The sequence below is a fragment of the Lycium barbarum genome, chromosome 12 (assembly GCF_019175385.1).
Source record: "Lycium barbarum isolate Lr01 chromosome 12, ASM1917538v2, whole genome shotgun sequence".
Taxonomy (NCBI): Eukaryota; Viridiplantae; Streptophyta; class Magnoliopsida; order Solanales; family Solanaceae; genus Lycium; species Lycium barbarum.
The window spans coordinates 76,259,671-76,275,745 of record NC_083348.1 but is presented as its reverse complement, the minus strand read 5'-3'; the positions used below and the strand labels follow the sequence as shown (position 1 = coordinate 76,275,745).

Sequence of the window (16,075 nt, the reverse complement as noted above, 5' to 3'; positions counted from 1 at the left end):
AAAATGGCCTCTTATCTTTGGTATAGGTTTAAAGTAGTTACTTAAGTATCAATCAAGCGGTTTTGGTCTTTTAAATTTACCAAACGTGAGCATTTTTAGTATTTGTTAGATTTTTACTAAACTCTAATTATTAAATCTAATTGGGAACGTGAAAATAAAAAATATTTATCGGGAATTCATATTTAAAAATACATATTTTATAGTTTATGTTGCTTTTGGTTTATTTCAAAAGTCTAGAGCAATTTTATGAGATGCAATTTTTGTTATACTTTTTTTTTTTTTTTGCCTATTTTTTGTGAACTTTTTATGCTACGGTTTTTAGAAATTGGACAGAAGTTTCTGGTATGTCTGTTAAATATTTTTTTCAAGGTTCTGGTTAAATTTAACTATCGGAGTTCAGTAAATATCATCTGACAAAGACCAAAAATGTTCACATTTGCAAACTTAAAGGACCAAAACTGCTTAATTGATACCTAAAGGTCTATTTTGAACCTACAGACCATTTTTGTCATTCCACTTCTGGTATCGGGTCCAAGTACAGGTAGATTAGAGTGTTAGCTCTTTTAGTTGGAAGAAAATAAATATACTTGATTATTTTAAAACAATTATAATTGTGTTTAATTAGTATAATAACTTTTAATACATTTATAACTATGACTCTTTTCTTGAATGAATGATAGCTAATACTCTTTAAACCAAAAGAATGAGCGGATATTCTTGAATATTGGCAAATGCGATTTATAAATCGTACTTTCAATACAAATCACATCTTTAAACATGGTTTACAATAGATTCAAATGCGATTTACAAGTCTGCTTCCTAAAGTGCATTTCACAAGTTGCATTTATGAAGTTATACGCGTGATTAATAATATATAAATTGATAATACAGAGATTATGAATGTAAGGAACGTAATACATAAAATATTTCTTATTAATGTTTAGTATGGTATATTACAAATTACTATAAATGTATAATTTTAAAAATATTTTTATTTTTTACAAAATTAAAATTTGTTTACTATTATGAGAGTTAGTTGTTTGTCATTTCAGCATTTTTAATCCATGTCTTACGAATACTCATGTTCTTATTCCACATTCTATAAGTTATACATGTATTATGAGAAAAATAAAGGTAGCAATAAAAAATAACATAAATTAGTGTTTGATTCTATTTGGAGTAGAGGTGGCAATTTGAGCCCATATTTAGAAAATTAGCCCATTTTACCCACATATAAGTGAGTTGGGTCACGCATATTTCAGGTAGATAAATATAGGCTTCAAGTCTCTCTTTAACCCATAAAAATATGGAAAATTTACTTGTCATAGCTACTTCTAAAACCTATTTATGAATAATAACTACCTTTGATTTTATTTATTGTTCATAACTAAAATATTTTCTTAAATTACACATCATAACTAGTGTCTAGTATTTCACAAGTTTCTCTTTTAAATTGGTTTTCTCTCACCTCTCAAATTTATTTCGCCCTCACCCTTCTCTTTCTCTCTCTCTCTGTTCCCTCTCCTGCCCCCAGATCTGTCAGATCTATTTCCCTTGCCTGATTCCTTCAAATATGTCAAGTTACTTCATTAGGAAAATTGTTCAAGATTGTGACAGTGGAAGTGTCAGAATGACAAGAACTAGTAACAGAATTCTTCTTGACGGCATAGAGCACATAATCTCTGCAATCCTCGTCGAATTTCTGAAGAATAACACTAGAGAGCTCGTACCCCTTCTCGATTTAGTTATGGAGGCAACTCTTCACTGTTGATGTTGCTATAAATCAGATTCCTTTGAAACTTCTAAGTTTCTCTGATTTACAAATCTCTGAAGAAAAGGAGTGACGTTTTGGTTTGTTCTTTACTTTTTCGACACTGCCACTTCTTCTCCGCGGTGGCAGCAGTGGTTCACCGGTGGTTAAACGCATACTCCACCTCCGATGAGAGTTGTGGAGCTTCATGCTCACCAAGTGTTTGATAAAATGCTTCAGTATATTTCGTTGTATTTCAATGTATTTCTAATTTATGAAACAATTTTCTGATATATTTCATTGTATTCCATTGTATATATGCATACTACAATTTTATATTTCTTAAACAATCAACTATATTTCATTGTATTCCAGTGTATATTTTTTTGTATTTGGAAGTATTTCTAAAAGTTTGGAATGGAGTAATTTGGAGAGAGAAACGTGGGTTATTATGGAACTTCAACAGTTATGCGTGATACATAGTTGATTTAATTTGACTTACCATTTAAAATGAAAGAAGAGAATTTGTTCCATAGATACAACCTATTTTGACTCTGCCAGATTTTGTATTTCAGTGTATTTCAAAAATGCGAACTCAGCCGAACTTTGTATTTCCGTGTATTTCCCTGTATTTCAAAAACGCGAAATACAACAGAAATATAAGAAAAACTAGCTACGATTTGTAAATATAGAAAAAGTAGCTATAAATGTTTAGAAGCTGTTTACGTAAGTTTCCCTAAAAATATGGGCTAATATGGGTAAAATATGGGTATCCATATAATAACACACTAGACCCAATAATAACTCATTTTGAAAATGAGAAATTTCTTTCTTACCTCCCACCCCAACCCTTACCCCACCACCCACCCCGCCATGCCGCCCCACCCCCACACACTTTTTTTTTTATTTCATATACTTTTTTTATTTTTATAAAAAGCTTATAAAAAAGGAAATTTTTTTTTCTTACCTCCCACTCCGATCCCTACCCCCACCCCCATCATTACCCCCCCCCCCAAAAAAAAATTCAATTTCATATATTTTACCTTTATAAAAAATGAAAAAAAAAAAATCTTACCCCCACCCCACCCCTCCACGACCCCCCACGCACTCCTCCCCCTCCCCCCCCACAAAAAAAATCAATTTCAAATATTTTACTTTTATAAAAGTTTTATAAAAAATGAAAAAAAAATTCTTACCCCTACCCCACCCCCTCCACGACTCCCTCCCCCCCCCCCCCCCCCCCCCAATTTCAATTTTCATACATATTACTTCTATAAAAAAAATTATAAATAATGGAAAAAAAATTCTAGTCCCCCACCTACCCCCTCCCCTACCTCCACCCCCGCCCCTCCCGGCCCCAAAAAAATCAATTTCATATATTTTACTTTTATAAAAAAAATTATAAAAAATGAAAAAAAAAATTCTTACCCCCACCCCACCCCCACCCCTCACCCCTGAAATTTATATGAAAAAATTAATTTAACTTGACAAAAGAAAAAAATTATAAACACACACTTGAAATATTATTACACTTGTATAATATGGGTTAACCCATAACCAACCCAGTCATTTATCAGCCAACCCATATTTACCCACATAAAATATGGGCGGTTTGAAACCCAACCCATTTTTGTTCAAATCATTTTCAATCAAACCAAATCCAACAAAACCCGTTCATTTGTCACCCCTAATTTGGAGCTTAAATTTCCTCCATGCCCAACCAAACGAACCTCAATGCATATAATATGTGATGTGTATTCAAACATCAGTTTTTAATTTCGTGTAATAAACTGTAAGGTGAATACCACTAAGTACGATTATAATATCACTCAACGTTAGATATAAATACCTTGGAAAGGGGAAGGATGATGATGAGATTGAAAGGCATAAAATGGCGGGTGGAGAGGAAAATAAGTGATACAATAGATGAAAGAGAGTGAAGAATTGTTTCAGAGAGAGGTCGTCCAAGTAATGGCTGTTACTGTATTGAGGAAATGGTTTCACTTTTTATGATAATTTTTAGGCCAAAGTCATAGATGGATATTGAATTTGTCCTGATTTTTCATTTAGACCCCTTAACTGAAACGTTGACCATCTGGACTCTCGAATATAAGATAAAATGTATCATTTGAACCCCTCGTGTCAGCTGGGCACACGCGTGTAGTCTACTTGCAGTGACATGGAAAAATAGACCAGTGACATGGAATATCTGACCGATAAAAATAAGCCATGTCAACAAAAAAAATTAATTTAAGAAAAATTAATTTTAAAATCTATTTAAATAATTTAAAAAAAACTGAAAAACCCAACCCATCCTCTCCGATAGCCCACTTCACCGCTGCCACTTCCGCCGCTGCCTCCGCCGCCCCACCACCGCCGCCGCCTCCACCCCCCACCACCGTCGCCGCCGCTGCTTCAAAATCTATTTAAGTAATTAAAAAAATGGTGCCGTTTTTTGTTGGAGATTTATTTAAATAGATTTTGAAGCGGCGGCGGAGGTGGTGGGGGCGGGGAGGCAGCAGTGGCGGCGGTGAAGTGGCTATCGGAGAGGATGGATTGGGTTTTTCAATTTTTTTAATTATTTAAATAGATTTTAAAATAGAGTTTTTGTTAAAATTAATTTTTAATGATTAAAAATTTTTAAAAAAGAAAAAATTTGGTAACTCACGCTCTGTTTTAAGCAGTGCAGTTCACGCGTGTGCCCAACTGGCACGAGGGGTTCAAATGACACATTTTATCTTATGTTCGAGGGTCCAGATGGTCAACGTTTCAGTTAAGGGGTCTAAATGAAAAATCAGGACAAGTTCAGGGGTCCATCTATGACTTTGGCCTAATTTTTATAGGGAAAAGGACACAGATGGTCATCCGGGTGAAACTATTGACCCCCGATGACCCCAAAATTTTAAAAGTCATTTTTTAGCCTTTTGAAAATAATTTCACTTTCAAGCCATTTTCAACTAATCCCATCATATGTATATAAATTGTATCATTGGTGTATATATGTATCACTACTGTATATGTATAGAAAATATATCATATGTATAGATTATATTATTATTGTATAGAATATGTATCACAACTGTATATGTATAGAGAAAATGTATCACACGCATAGAAAATATATAGAATATGTATCCGTGAAGTATATATAGAAAATATATCATTGTTGTATAATTTGTGTATAATAAATGTATAATCAATGTATAATTTCTATTTAATAAATGTTTAATTAATGTATACTTAGTAGGCGTTTGGCCATGAAAACCAAATATTTTTCACTTCATTTGGTATTTTGGAGTTGGAGTTGAAGTTGGAGTTGAAGATGAAGTTATGTTTGGTTATAGTTTTTGTAAAGAATATTTGGTTGTTTGAATGTATTGAAAGTGAAAATAAGGTTTTTGGTGTTTTTCAAATTCCAAGTACAACGTTGTATTTGAAATTTTCATGGCAAAACGTTGATTTCCAAATAAAGTGAAAACGTTTTTCGGAAAAAAGTGAAAAAATTTCATGGCCAAACGGGCCCTTACAAAACATATCATTGGCGTATAATTTCTGTTTAATAAATGTATACTTACTAATTATACACATATTATACATGTTTTGGGATATTTTTTGAAGTCACAATATGAATTTTTTCGTCTATCTTTAGTGGCCACTTTTTCATCTTTTGTGGCGACCAAAGTCGCCACAAATAGTCCTGTTCTTTTTGTACCAAATCTTTTAGTGACGACTTTTCGCTCTTTTGTGGCGACTTCACAAAAAGTCCTTTTTTAAAGTAAAACTTGCACAGATAGCTACCTTTTAATAGCTTCTAACTAGTTATAGCTACAAGTTGAAGATTTACAATTCATAGCTGCATTTGGCTGTATCTCGCATTTTTGAAATACAGTGAAATATAGCGAAATACAGAGAAATACAAAACACATTAGAGTAAATTTAGGCTCTATTTTTGGAACATATTTTTTTTAAAAAAAAATCTGAGAGAAAAAATAGGCTATATTTTTTTAACATAATATTCTTTTCCTTTTTAAATAGTAAGTCAAATTAAACCAACCATATTTCACACTAATCACTGAAGAGTAAAATCATGCCCTATTTATGGAACAACTTTTTTAAAAAAAAATTATGGGATTCAATTTAAAACTTCGCATAAATCATGCATAATGGTTGTTCTTCCATAAAAGCTTACGAATCTCTCTTAACTTTTATCACTGAAAAAAATACACTGAAATATAATGAAATATGGTTAATTGTTTAAGAAATATAAAGTTATAGTATGCGTATATACAATGGAATAAAATGAAATATATCAGAAATTGTTTCATAAATTGAAAATATAAAATGCAGAAATACATTGAAATACAGCGAAATACAAAAGTCGTGAAAACAAAGTGTAGCGAAAATAGTTTCTATATTTGGAACATTCACTATATTTACACCAAAAAAAGATAAATACATTGAAATAAGGCGAAATAATATACTGAAAATTAAATATACTATTTGTTAATACACTGAAACATTTTATCAAACGCTTGGTGGGCATGAAGCTCCACAACTCTCATCAATGGTGTTCTCACGGTAAAGAAGCGAGTCGTCTCATATTGCTACAAAAAGGATGTTATCCGGAGATAAAGACTTTCAATTGGACTAGTTAATAAAGCTTCACTCTGTCGTCCTTCACCGTTGTTAGAGCTTTTTTTTTCACTCCGTCATCGATCATGGCTCTTTTTAATAAAGCTTCACTCCGTCGTCGACCATGGCTGCTGCTACTACTGTAGGATTATTTTGATTTGTAAGAGAAAATGAGATCTAGGGTAGGTGATGGAACAGAGAGAAAAAGAGGGGTGAGGGAGAAAATAAATTTGGTAAGTGAGAGAAAATCAATTTAAAAGACTAGGAGATGGAACAGAGAGAGAGAAAGAGGGGTGAGGGAGAAAATAAATTTGGTAGGTGAGAGAAAATTAATTTAAAAGACTAGGAGATGGAACAGAGAGAGAGAGAAAGAGGGGTGAGGGAGAAAATAGATTTGATAGGTGAGAGAAAAATATTTGAAAAAAACAAAATTGTGGGTAAGTGGGAGAGAGGTACCTTATTTTTAGGGAAATACACTGGAGTTACAAAAACAAGTTATAAATGGTAATTTAATAAATAATTAAGCTACCAAATATAATTAAAAAAAAAGTAGCTATTACTAATAAATAAGTCTTAGAGATAGTTACGGGCTGTAAAAATTCCTTTTTTTAATTGAATAGGCTAGGTGGCTAGTGCTTGGTATTAATTTGGGCCGAACGACCAACTCGGGTCATTTGCTTAAAATGGGAGGCAATTTGGACATTGCCCTTATTCGGGGGTGGTCTTTAATTTTTGCCCCTCAAATTGTTGGTCTTTAATTTTTTTTCCTTCACCTAAAATACCCCGAGGTTGTGGATTCGAACTCCGGCTCAGGTAAAAAAAAATTATTTGCAAAGACAGAGTTTCGTTGCAACAGTTTAGGCCTTAAGGCCTAACTGTTGTAGAATTGCAGCAGAGTAAAAAAAAATTACCTCTGCTCCATAAGGCAAATTCTGCCTTCTGCCTTATAAGACAGACTTTTCGCGAAGCCTTGCCTTGCGAATTTTTTTTGATTGAGCGGGGGTTCGAACCCAGGACCTCGAAATATTTTCAGACACCTTTTTAAGCGAAGGGCAAAAGTTAAAGATCAGCAATTTGAGGGACAAAAATTAAAGACCAGCACCTTTGAAGAGCAATCCGTGCAAAAAAAAAAAAAGAGTAAAATGAGGCCATTTTAGGCCCTTATTTTTTCCCGACGGTCACATCATGTACTTTTCTCATTTTTAAATGGGAGATTTTCAAATTTGTTGAGGTAAATATTTGCTAAGTGCTGTACTTGTCTTCTTGATAATTGATTTTCAAAAAAATTCTAAGTTTGTCGTTAATTTTTTTTGGCTTAATACCTAGATAGCCTGTTAAACTTGGCAGGTTTTATAAGATAGACACTCAAACTTAGCTAGTGACCAGATAGATACTTAAACTTAGCAAAAGTGTATCTTTTAAACATCTCATGTTGACATGGCAAGTTGATTGTTTTGCACGCACATAGTAGCGCTTGAGAACCCAAATTGTGATTTTTCCCCCCTCAAAACATGTATGTAATTGATTTTTTACATTTCAAAATAAAAATATTATTCCGTGTGGCTCCCATAGTTTCAATTTACTCCTTTAACTGTTAGTATTATCGGATTCTTCTCCTTGGATCATTAGCGTGAGTTCTCCATTTTTACAAAGATCAACTACTTTTTCAAAATTAGGTTATTACTATATCGCCAAAAAAACATAAAATTCAAGTAGGCTATTAAATTTTATGAAAGAAAACCCAATATACAAATAAATCTCCTAATATTTTCAAGTTTCATACTGTAAAAATCAAAAACCCAATTGAGTCATAATGAAGTAAAAGATTTGGGGACTGAGGTTGGGATTCAATTTTAAGTTAAGATTTTAACTCATCATAACCAAGTTGAGTTATTTCTGGAGTTCAAGTTGGTAGATGGAACACGAGTTAATGAGAGGGCTGAAGTTTTCTTGAGAAAGAAGATGGAAAAAGGGGTTGGTGGAGAAGGTGGTGGTGGCAAAAGGGAGGGGAAGGGGGGAATTACCTGGGTAGTGGGTAGTGGGAGGAGGGTTTATTTCTTTTTTCCTTATTGCATTTTTTCTATATATGCTTTAGGTTTTTCTAATACTTTTTATTTATATTTGTCAATTTTTTCTTTCTTTGAAATGACACGTGTCATTTAATAATTGGTCCACATAACACATTAGAAATACACGGGTGTCTGAAAGACACACTTCTACCAAGTTTAAGGGTCTATCTGGTCACTAGCTAAGTTTGAATGTCTATCTTACAAAATCTGCTAAGTTTAAGGGCCTATCTAGGTATTAAGCCAATTTTTTTAGTACTTATAAATTATAAGTAACAAGTAAAACCATCACAATTTGTAGCTATTTTTTGCTTTGAACACTTACGAATTCAAGTTGATTTTACTAAAATCAATTGAGTTTATGGGGTTCAAATTTATTATTTGTACTTTTATAGTGCCTTTTCAAACATATATACAGAGTATGAGTTAAAGTTATTTGATTCAAATAGCAGGTCCGAAAAAAGGCCGCATCCCAATTTTTTTTTTTTGAAAATGTGTCGTCTCAATTATTACGCAAATCAAAAGCGAGCACATCGAAATAAAAGATGGTGGGAAAGACCCCCATTCCATCAAATCAGACATAGAAACAACCATCCTAGCTAAAGTGTGAGTAGCTTGATTCGCTAATATTCTAACTAAAGAAAAATACACTAATTGAAAAACCTTTCATTAGTGTCTTACGATCATAACCAAGAGAATCAAAATAAGAATTATTTGAAATATTTCATTGGGGAGTTTGATGAACTAACTGATTATTTGTCTTAATCACCACACGACAATTAGCAAAGTCGCTTTTCAATCAACTTCCCGAACGCTCATAATCTCTGCAACTAACATGCTAGGTACTTTATTTAAAAGTCTTGCTTGCCCGCCAATGATATTCCTTCTAGCAACGTGTATCAACATTTCCACTCCCACCAGACCACTGTGAATATCAAAACTAGCATCTGTTTTACATTTAATTTCATTCTCATTTAGTTTTTATCATTTAGTAACCTGATTTATAGTGGATGAAACACCTTGTGATGAACGCCTTTGCATCCAAAATTCTTTGCAAAAGTTTTGTGCCTTCAAAAGAATTGCATTTGACGCTAGCTGTTTATTATTCCAAAGTAAGGTGTTTCGTGCATTACTATAATTCCCAAACCTCAAAAATAACCTCATCAACTTTACCTTTGTCAAAGTTCTGATGTAGGTCCTCAATCCATTCAGCAAGGGTGAATTTTCCCTGTAGCCAGCTGAACTCAGTTTGCCGTCAACATTGTTTAGGAGTAATAGTTTCCTCAGGCGAAGACATTACGGGCAGAGCGATGTAGGAGTTACTTTCTTTTTCACACATCGATCACAAACCATACTTGCTAAAAAAAAATAAGATGAGGGATATAGATGACTAATTTAGCAAAGGTAGAAGGGTTTTTTAAGCAAATTTTAATGGAGAGTTGACTAATTTTGCAAAGTTTTAGAAGCAAATTAATACACTCTCTCTCTCTCTCTCAATAATAATTTGAACTAGATTATGGATATCGTCAAGCTCAGAGTCGACCGTTGCAGACCCTTTTTCTTAATGGAATCTCAACCGTTCATCTAACTCAAGCTGGTGGGACCATCAAAAGTCAACGGCCAAGATCAATATTACCATCAATAGAAATACAAATCTGTGGGGTAAATAAAGAAAAAAACAAATTCAAATTTTGAAAATTCAAACGGCCATTAAAGCTGCGACAATCTTCCCTTTTTTTCTCTCCCAAGCATAGTGTATAGTGAGTGAAATCCTCAAAGTGTGAGCCTTTTCTATCACCATTTTAACTAATGATCTGTCTCTTTAAAAGTCATCAAAGTGGAGCGTCTTCTTTTCACTATCAAAGATAAAGACAAGCTATTTTTACTTTTAGAGGGTTTTTAAAGACTCGTCAAAAATTGAAACTTAGTAAAACCCATTTGATTGTCTGGAGAAACTCTTCTTATATCTGTGTTTCCTAGAGCTGAATGAATATATAGTGGAAAGTTCTAATTTTGAGCTCCACATTTTGTTCTAGTTTTCTTTTCTGAGAGAGACCACCATATAAACAATACTTGGTTTTCCAAAATGCAGTGGAAAAGTTTCAGTTTTGAGCTTCAAAATGAAGAACCCCATTTGATATCTGTGATGATCAATGCTGAAAATATGGTGTAAAAGATTTAATTTTGAGCTTTGCTAAACCCTTTTAGAGTTAGTTCTCTGTTTATGGAAAAAAAAACTTTCATTTTTGAGCTTTAAACTTGGGTTTAGTCATTATATGAGAAAACCCCATTTATATACTCAGTGTTAGATTCTGAGCTCACAACTATTGAGTATAAGGGGTGGAGTCTTTGTAGTTGTTCACAATGGGGGAGGAAAAAACATCAGAGAATAGAGTGAAAGGTTCAAAATTTACTGATCAAAATAAGGCACCAAAGGGTAGTAATAACAGCAATGTAAAAGTAAATAGCAATATGTCAAAGGTGAGATCTTCATGGGGTTCTCAAATTGTGAAAGGTTTCTCAGGGGAGAAAAAAACTAAGTTGCAAACCACAATACATGCCAAGAAAGAACCGGTTCTTGGCAACGAAAACTCGAACCAGAACAACTCTTCTGTGATTTCCCAGTCAAGAGTAAAGAGGTCTTTAATGGGAGACTTGTCATGTTCAGCTACTTCAATTCAAGTTCATCCTCAAACTGTTAACATTCACAGGACTAAATCTTCCGGTTCGCGTGATTTATTCAATGAAATTGATCATTTGAGGAGCTTGTTGCAAGAATCAAAGGGAAGGGAACTGAAATTGCAGGGTGAATTATCCGAATTTAAGAGGAGTTCAAAGGCGGTTGAGCTCGAAAGGGAGCTGGAATTAAAGAAGAGTGAGATTGATAGCTTTGTGAAGAAAGTTGAGTTGCTGGAATGCGAAAAGGCAGTCCTTTCTCATCAACTAGATCAGATATCCAATAGGGAAGATTTCAAAAGCGTGACTAGTTTGGATTTGGAAATGGAAGTTGTCGAGTTGAGGCGCTTGAATAAGGAGCTACAACTTCAGAAAAGAGATATTGCTTGCAGGCTTTCTTCCATGGAGTCCCAGCTAGCCAATGTTGGAAAAGTTCCAGAGGTATTTACTTTTACTACTTTGTCTTGTTGATCTAATATGGATAAGACTATCCAGTTTGCATTTTCTTGGAAACTCGGTTTTGAAATCTTGAATTTGAATAACCTTGATAAATTGGATATCAAAGTTTTCTCTAGTATTCCCTCCATCCCATTTTAAGTGTAGTTTTAGCTTTTTTCACATTCATTTAATAAAACAATAAATACAAGGTATAATTTACTAAGTTAGTCCTATTTAATAAAGGTAGACTGGTTTCCTCTTAAATATTGTGCATACTTCTTTATTGTAGACTAAGTAAGTCCCATTTAATAAAGGTAGACTGATTTTCCTCTTAAATATTGTGCATACTTCTTTACTGTTAGGGGTATAGTTGGAAATAATTGTCAACTTTAATCTTGAATTCCTATAGTGACATTTATTTTAGGATAAATTTTTTGAGCTAAAACGGCAGTTAAAATGGGATGGAGGGAGTAGTTTTTAGGGAAATACTGAAAAATGTGTTTCAACCTATATCTTGTAGTTTTCATGCTTGTATAGGAAAGTCTTAACAATCTCGTATCTCCGTTTTGCCTTTTTCTTATCAGGAAAACACAATTGAGAATATTAAAGCAGAGGCTTCTCTGTTGAGACACAAAAATGAAAACCTTTGCAAACAAGTTGAGGGTCTTCAAATGAGTCGGTTGAATGAGGTTGAGGAACTTGCCTACTTGAAGTGGGTGAACTCGTGTTTGAGAGAAGAGTTGCGCAGTTGCTCGTCCATGACATGTGATAAGATTTCTAGCCCTCATGGCAGTGAGAAAAGTAGGGAATCACTTTGCCTGTCTTATGATCAGAGTGATGAAGACTCAAAATGTAGTAGCGCAAGGAGGTTAAGCCTCGTTAAGAAGCTAAAGAAATGGCCTATTACTGATGAAGATATGCAACTAGTCGAGAGCCCGGATAATAATGTCATTAGTCATAGTTGGGAGGATACACAAAGTTCTACTCGCAGGCACTCGATAAGTGGATCAAAATTTTGTGTTGAGGACTTGATATTCAATAAGAGAAGGCAATCAGATGGCTTTATGTGTTCCAAGGAAGTGGAGAAGGAGGTTGAGCCTCTTGTTTCCCAACATAAATTAACCAATCCTTTGGAGGTCGAGAAACGCGTCTTGCGGATTCCTAATCCCCCTCCAAGGCCTTCATCTGTAGCTTTAATTGAACAAGAAGGAGAAAATTCTGTTCAAGTTTCTGGTCCTCCACCGCCACCTCCCCCTCCTCCACCACCACCTCCTCCAAAACATATGAGAAAAACTACATCAGGCATGGTACAGAGAGCTCCTCAACTAGTAGAGTTTTATCATTCACTGATGAAGAGAGACTCTAGGAAGGATTCATTAAATGGAGTAGTATGTGATTCCTCAAATGTTGCAGACGTACGAAGTAGCATGATTGGTGAAATTGAGAACAGATCATCATATTTGCTGGCTGTAAGTTCTTTCTTTATAGTCTTCTCATTCTATTATTATCAATAAGACACACTAACCATATCTAGGCAATGAGGAAGTATTTAGATTTTCCAAGCAGATGTTTTTCATTTCAGTCTCTTGACTTAATTTTACTCCTAATTGCATATTATTGTCCCACTTCCAGATAAGGGCAGATGTGGAAACTCAAGCAGAATTTGTGAATTCCCTGATAGCAGAGGTCAATAATGCAGTTTATTCAGACATCGAGGACGTAGTTGCTTTTGTGAAATGGCTAGATGATGAACTTTGCTTTCTGGTAAATTCAATATGTTTATTATCTAATGAAGTATCAAATCAACATAGAGAATAATGAAATATTTATCAACTGTAACAGTAAAGATATGGTTGTTGTTATCTCATTTTAAATTTTTTTGGGATTATTCACATATGAATACGAAGAAGAACTTTTCGAAAAGTCATGCTTCTGTTGGAGTTCATTGTAGTTTTGTGACATTAAGTTCCATAATTATTATCAATTGAATCCAGTGTACATAAATGGCAGTTCTCAGAAAAATTTGACCAAATATTGAGGAACAATATCTGCTATATATCATATTAAGTGGAAGGTGCGTGAAGCTTGGAATTTACTGCTAATTTTGATCATTGCGCTTGCACTGTTCTGAAGGTGGATGAAAGGGCAGTCCTAAAGCACTTTGACTGGCCAGAGAGAAAAGCAGACACACTAAGAGAGGCAGCCTTTGGATATAGAGATCTCAAGAAGTTGGAGAATGAGGTTTCAAGTTACAAGGACGATCCTCGATCTCCATGTGATATTGCACTAAAGAAGATTATTTCTTTGTCAGAGAAGTATGACCTCAAACTTTGTTATGTAAAGTAGTTATAATTTGGTACCTCCTTGCACTTCTGCCAGGAAAGTTGATTTTTTTTTTTTTTTTTTTTTACTTGGTTGTTCAATTTTTGTGTTCACATTGCAGGATGGAACGTAGTGTCTATAACCTTCTTCGGACAAGAGACTCATTGATGCGGCACTGCAAAGAGTTCAAAATCCCCACGGACTGGATGCTCGATAATGGGATATTAAGCAAGGTCAGTTCTGACAATTCCAAATAGAAAGTCTTGGGTTGATTTAGATCATCAAACGGTAATAGAGCTTCAGATGCTTTGAGTAGCCAATGAGATATAACTAGCCGGAACTGGAAGTACAAAACTATACAATATGCTATCTTGCTTAGTGTAGAAACAACCATTATTTATTAGGCTATTGAACTGTGTTGTGCATGTTCATGGAATATGATGAGAGATTGATATGAGACAGATGGCGAGTTTTAAGGTTGCACATCATCTTAAACTACATAACTCCATGCCATTTTCAGTATCTCAAATTTTCAATACTGAAATTACTCATCTACTTGCAGTTTCATTCTTGCACACGTGCATGTCCTCCTCTACAGAATACTCAGCAAAAAATTACATTACCTTTTTTCTCTTATTATCTAGTTGTCATTTTGCTGTGGATTAAGTTCAAAGAAATTACGCAGATAAAGTTTGGCTCTGTGAAGTTGGCCAAGGTGTACATGAAGAGGGTAGCTGCCGAGCTTCAGTCCAAGGGACCATTAGATAAAGACACTTCCATGGACTACATGCTACTTCAAGGAGTGAGATTTGCCTTCCGAATTCATCAGGTTTGTCTAATCATACCAAATACTGGCTTCTACATTTTCTCCTTTCTCATCTTTTTTAAATCCTTAAACAAGTTTTCTAATTGTGCAACAAAAAGAAATACTAAAAGAGGATGAAAAGAACAGGTAATGTACATCTTATTTTATGGATAAAGGCAAGTTTGTTATAACTGTACACGACACAAACTCCATGTTGTAGCAATTGTAACCAAAGATATTGATGAATTCACCTGCTAAGAAGAACAAGATTATTACTGATGACGAATAGATTGTTAAGAATACTGTGGAGGGCACCAGTCTTACAAATTGTCTGTATTGGTACAGTTTGCAGGAGGATTTGATGCAGAAACTATGCAAGCGTTCGAAGAGCTACGGGGCCTAGCACTTTCTTTAAACAAGACATAGAAAAGATTTTTGTGATGAAGTACAATTTTGATAGACGGCTTACCATCTCAGTAACCATCAATGCAAGTATTAACATATGTATAAGAGAAAAAACAGAAAGGGTCTTGGTGGAATATAGGAAACACCAATGATATTCCTTATCATTGGTTATTGGTTCTTGTTTTTGTTTTCAATTTTTTGCTTTGGGTGGGGATTGACTCTTGACAAATGAGTTAAAGTTTGGCTTGGATGGAAGCAGGAAGATCTCAAGCTATCAGTATATAGTATGTGTGTAAGGCTCGGTGCAAAAGCAGTTTGAACTTTTATGCAAGTTTTCTATCAATACTATTAGGCTTGGGGAAAAGCAGTTTGAACTTTTATGCAAATTTTTATTAATAAGTTAGATCTTTTCTATCCTTTCAAGTTAATACCAATTTATCTAAAGTTCAACTGTCGACATGTTTATACAATTCACGTCTTAGCTGAAATTTGAACTAGTAATAAAACATAAGTTCTTATTCAGTAAACAATTGATAACCAAACACCTAAATATTGCAATCAGTTTTTTCTCACTTATGTTGGTCTTGCTTTGCTGTTAAAGAGTTAAAAGAAATAATGAGTACTGATAGATTTTAAAACATTGCTGGTTTTGCAATTACACGTTCTTCATCCTTAGTAATATAAACATAACAAGTTTAGGCAGAAAAATTGGACCTTTGCGGCCTTTGAAGAAAACATGGCAAAGGAAATTAGAATAGGCCATCGCCTTTGTTGTTCTCTCTTCAAAAATGTGTTGAGAGATTAAAAAGCGGGCTATTCCTATTGGGGGAAACTTACCTAAATGTACCCTTCAGCCATCTAATTTATCAAATATGGTCGAAGTAACACTGCCTATACACTTCGGTTGTATAGGTATGTATATTATATGCATAGGTATTTAAAGTATATGGATATTTAGTATACTTTATACACTATTTATAC

The 16,075-nt window shown here is 34.1% G+C and overlaps 1 protein-coding gene across 1 annotated transcript; it reads left to right on the top strand.

Annotated features, from left to right (window-relative positions):
- Positions 1-10,184: 10,184 nt before the first annotated feature.
- On the top strand, positions 10,185-15,510 carry LOC132623998 (protein CHUP1, chloroplastic-like). Its single transcript, XM_060338813.1, has 7 exons — positions 10,185-11,565; positions 12,147-13,031; positions 13,195-13,326; positions 13,696-13,877; positions 14,006-14,117; positions 14,570-14,713; positions 15,035-15,510. The coding sequence occupies exons 1-7, from the start codon at positions 10,813-10,815 to the stop codon at positions 15,113-15,115; spliced, it is 2,289 nt and encodes a 762-aa protein (XP_060194796.1). The 5' UTR covers positions 10,185-10,812; the 3' UTR covers positions 15,116-15,510.
- Positions 15,511-16,075: the final 565 nt, after the last annotated feature.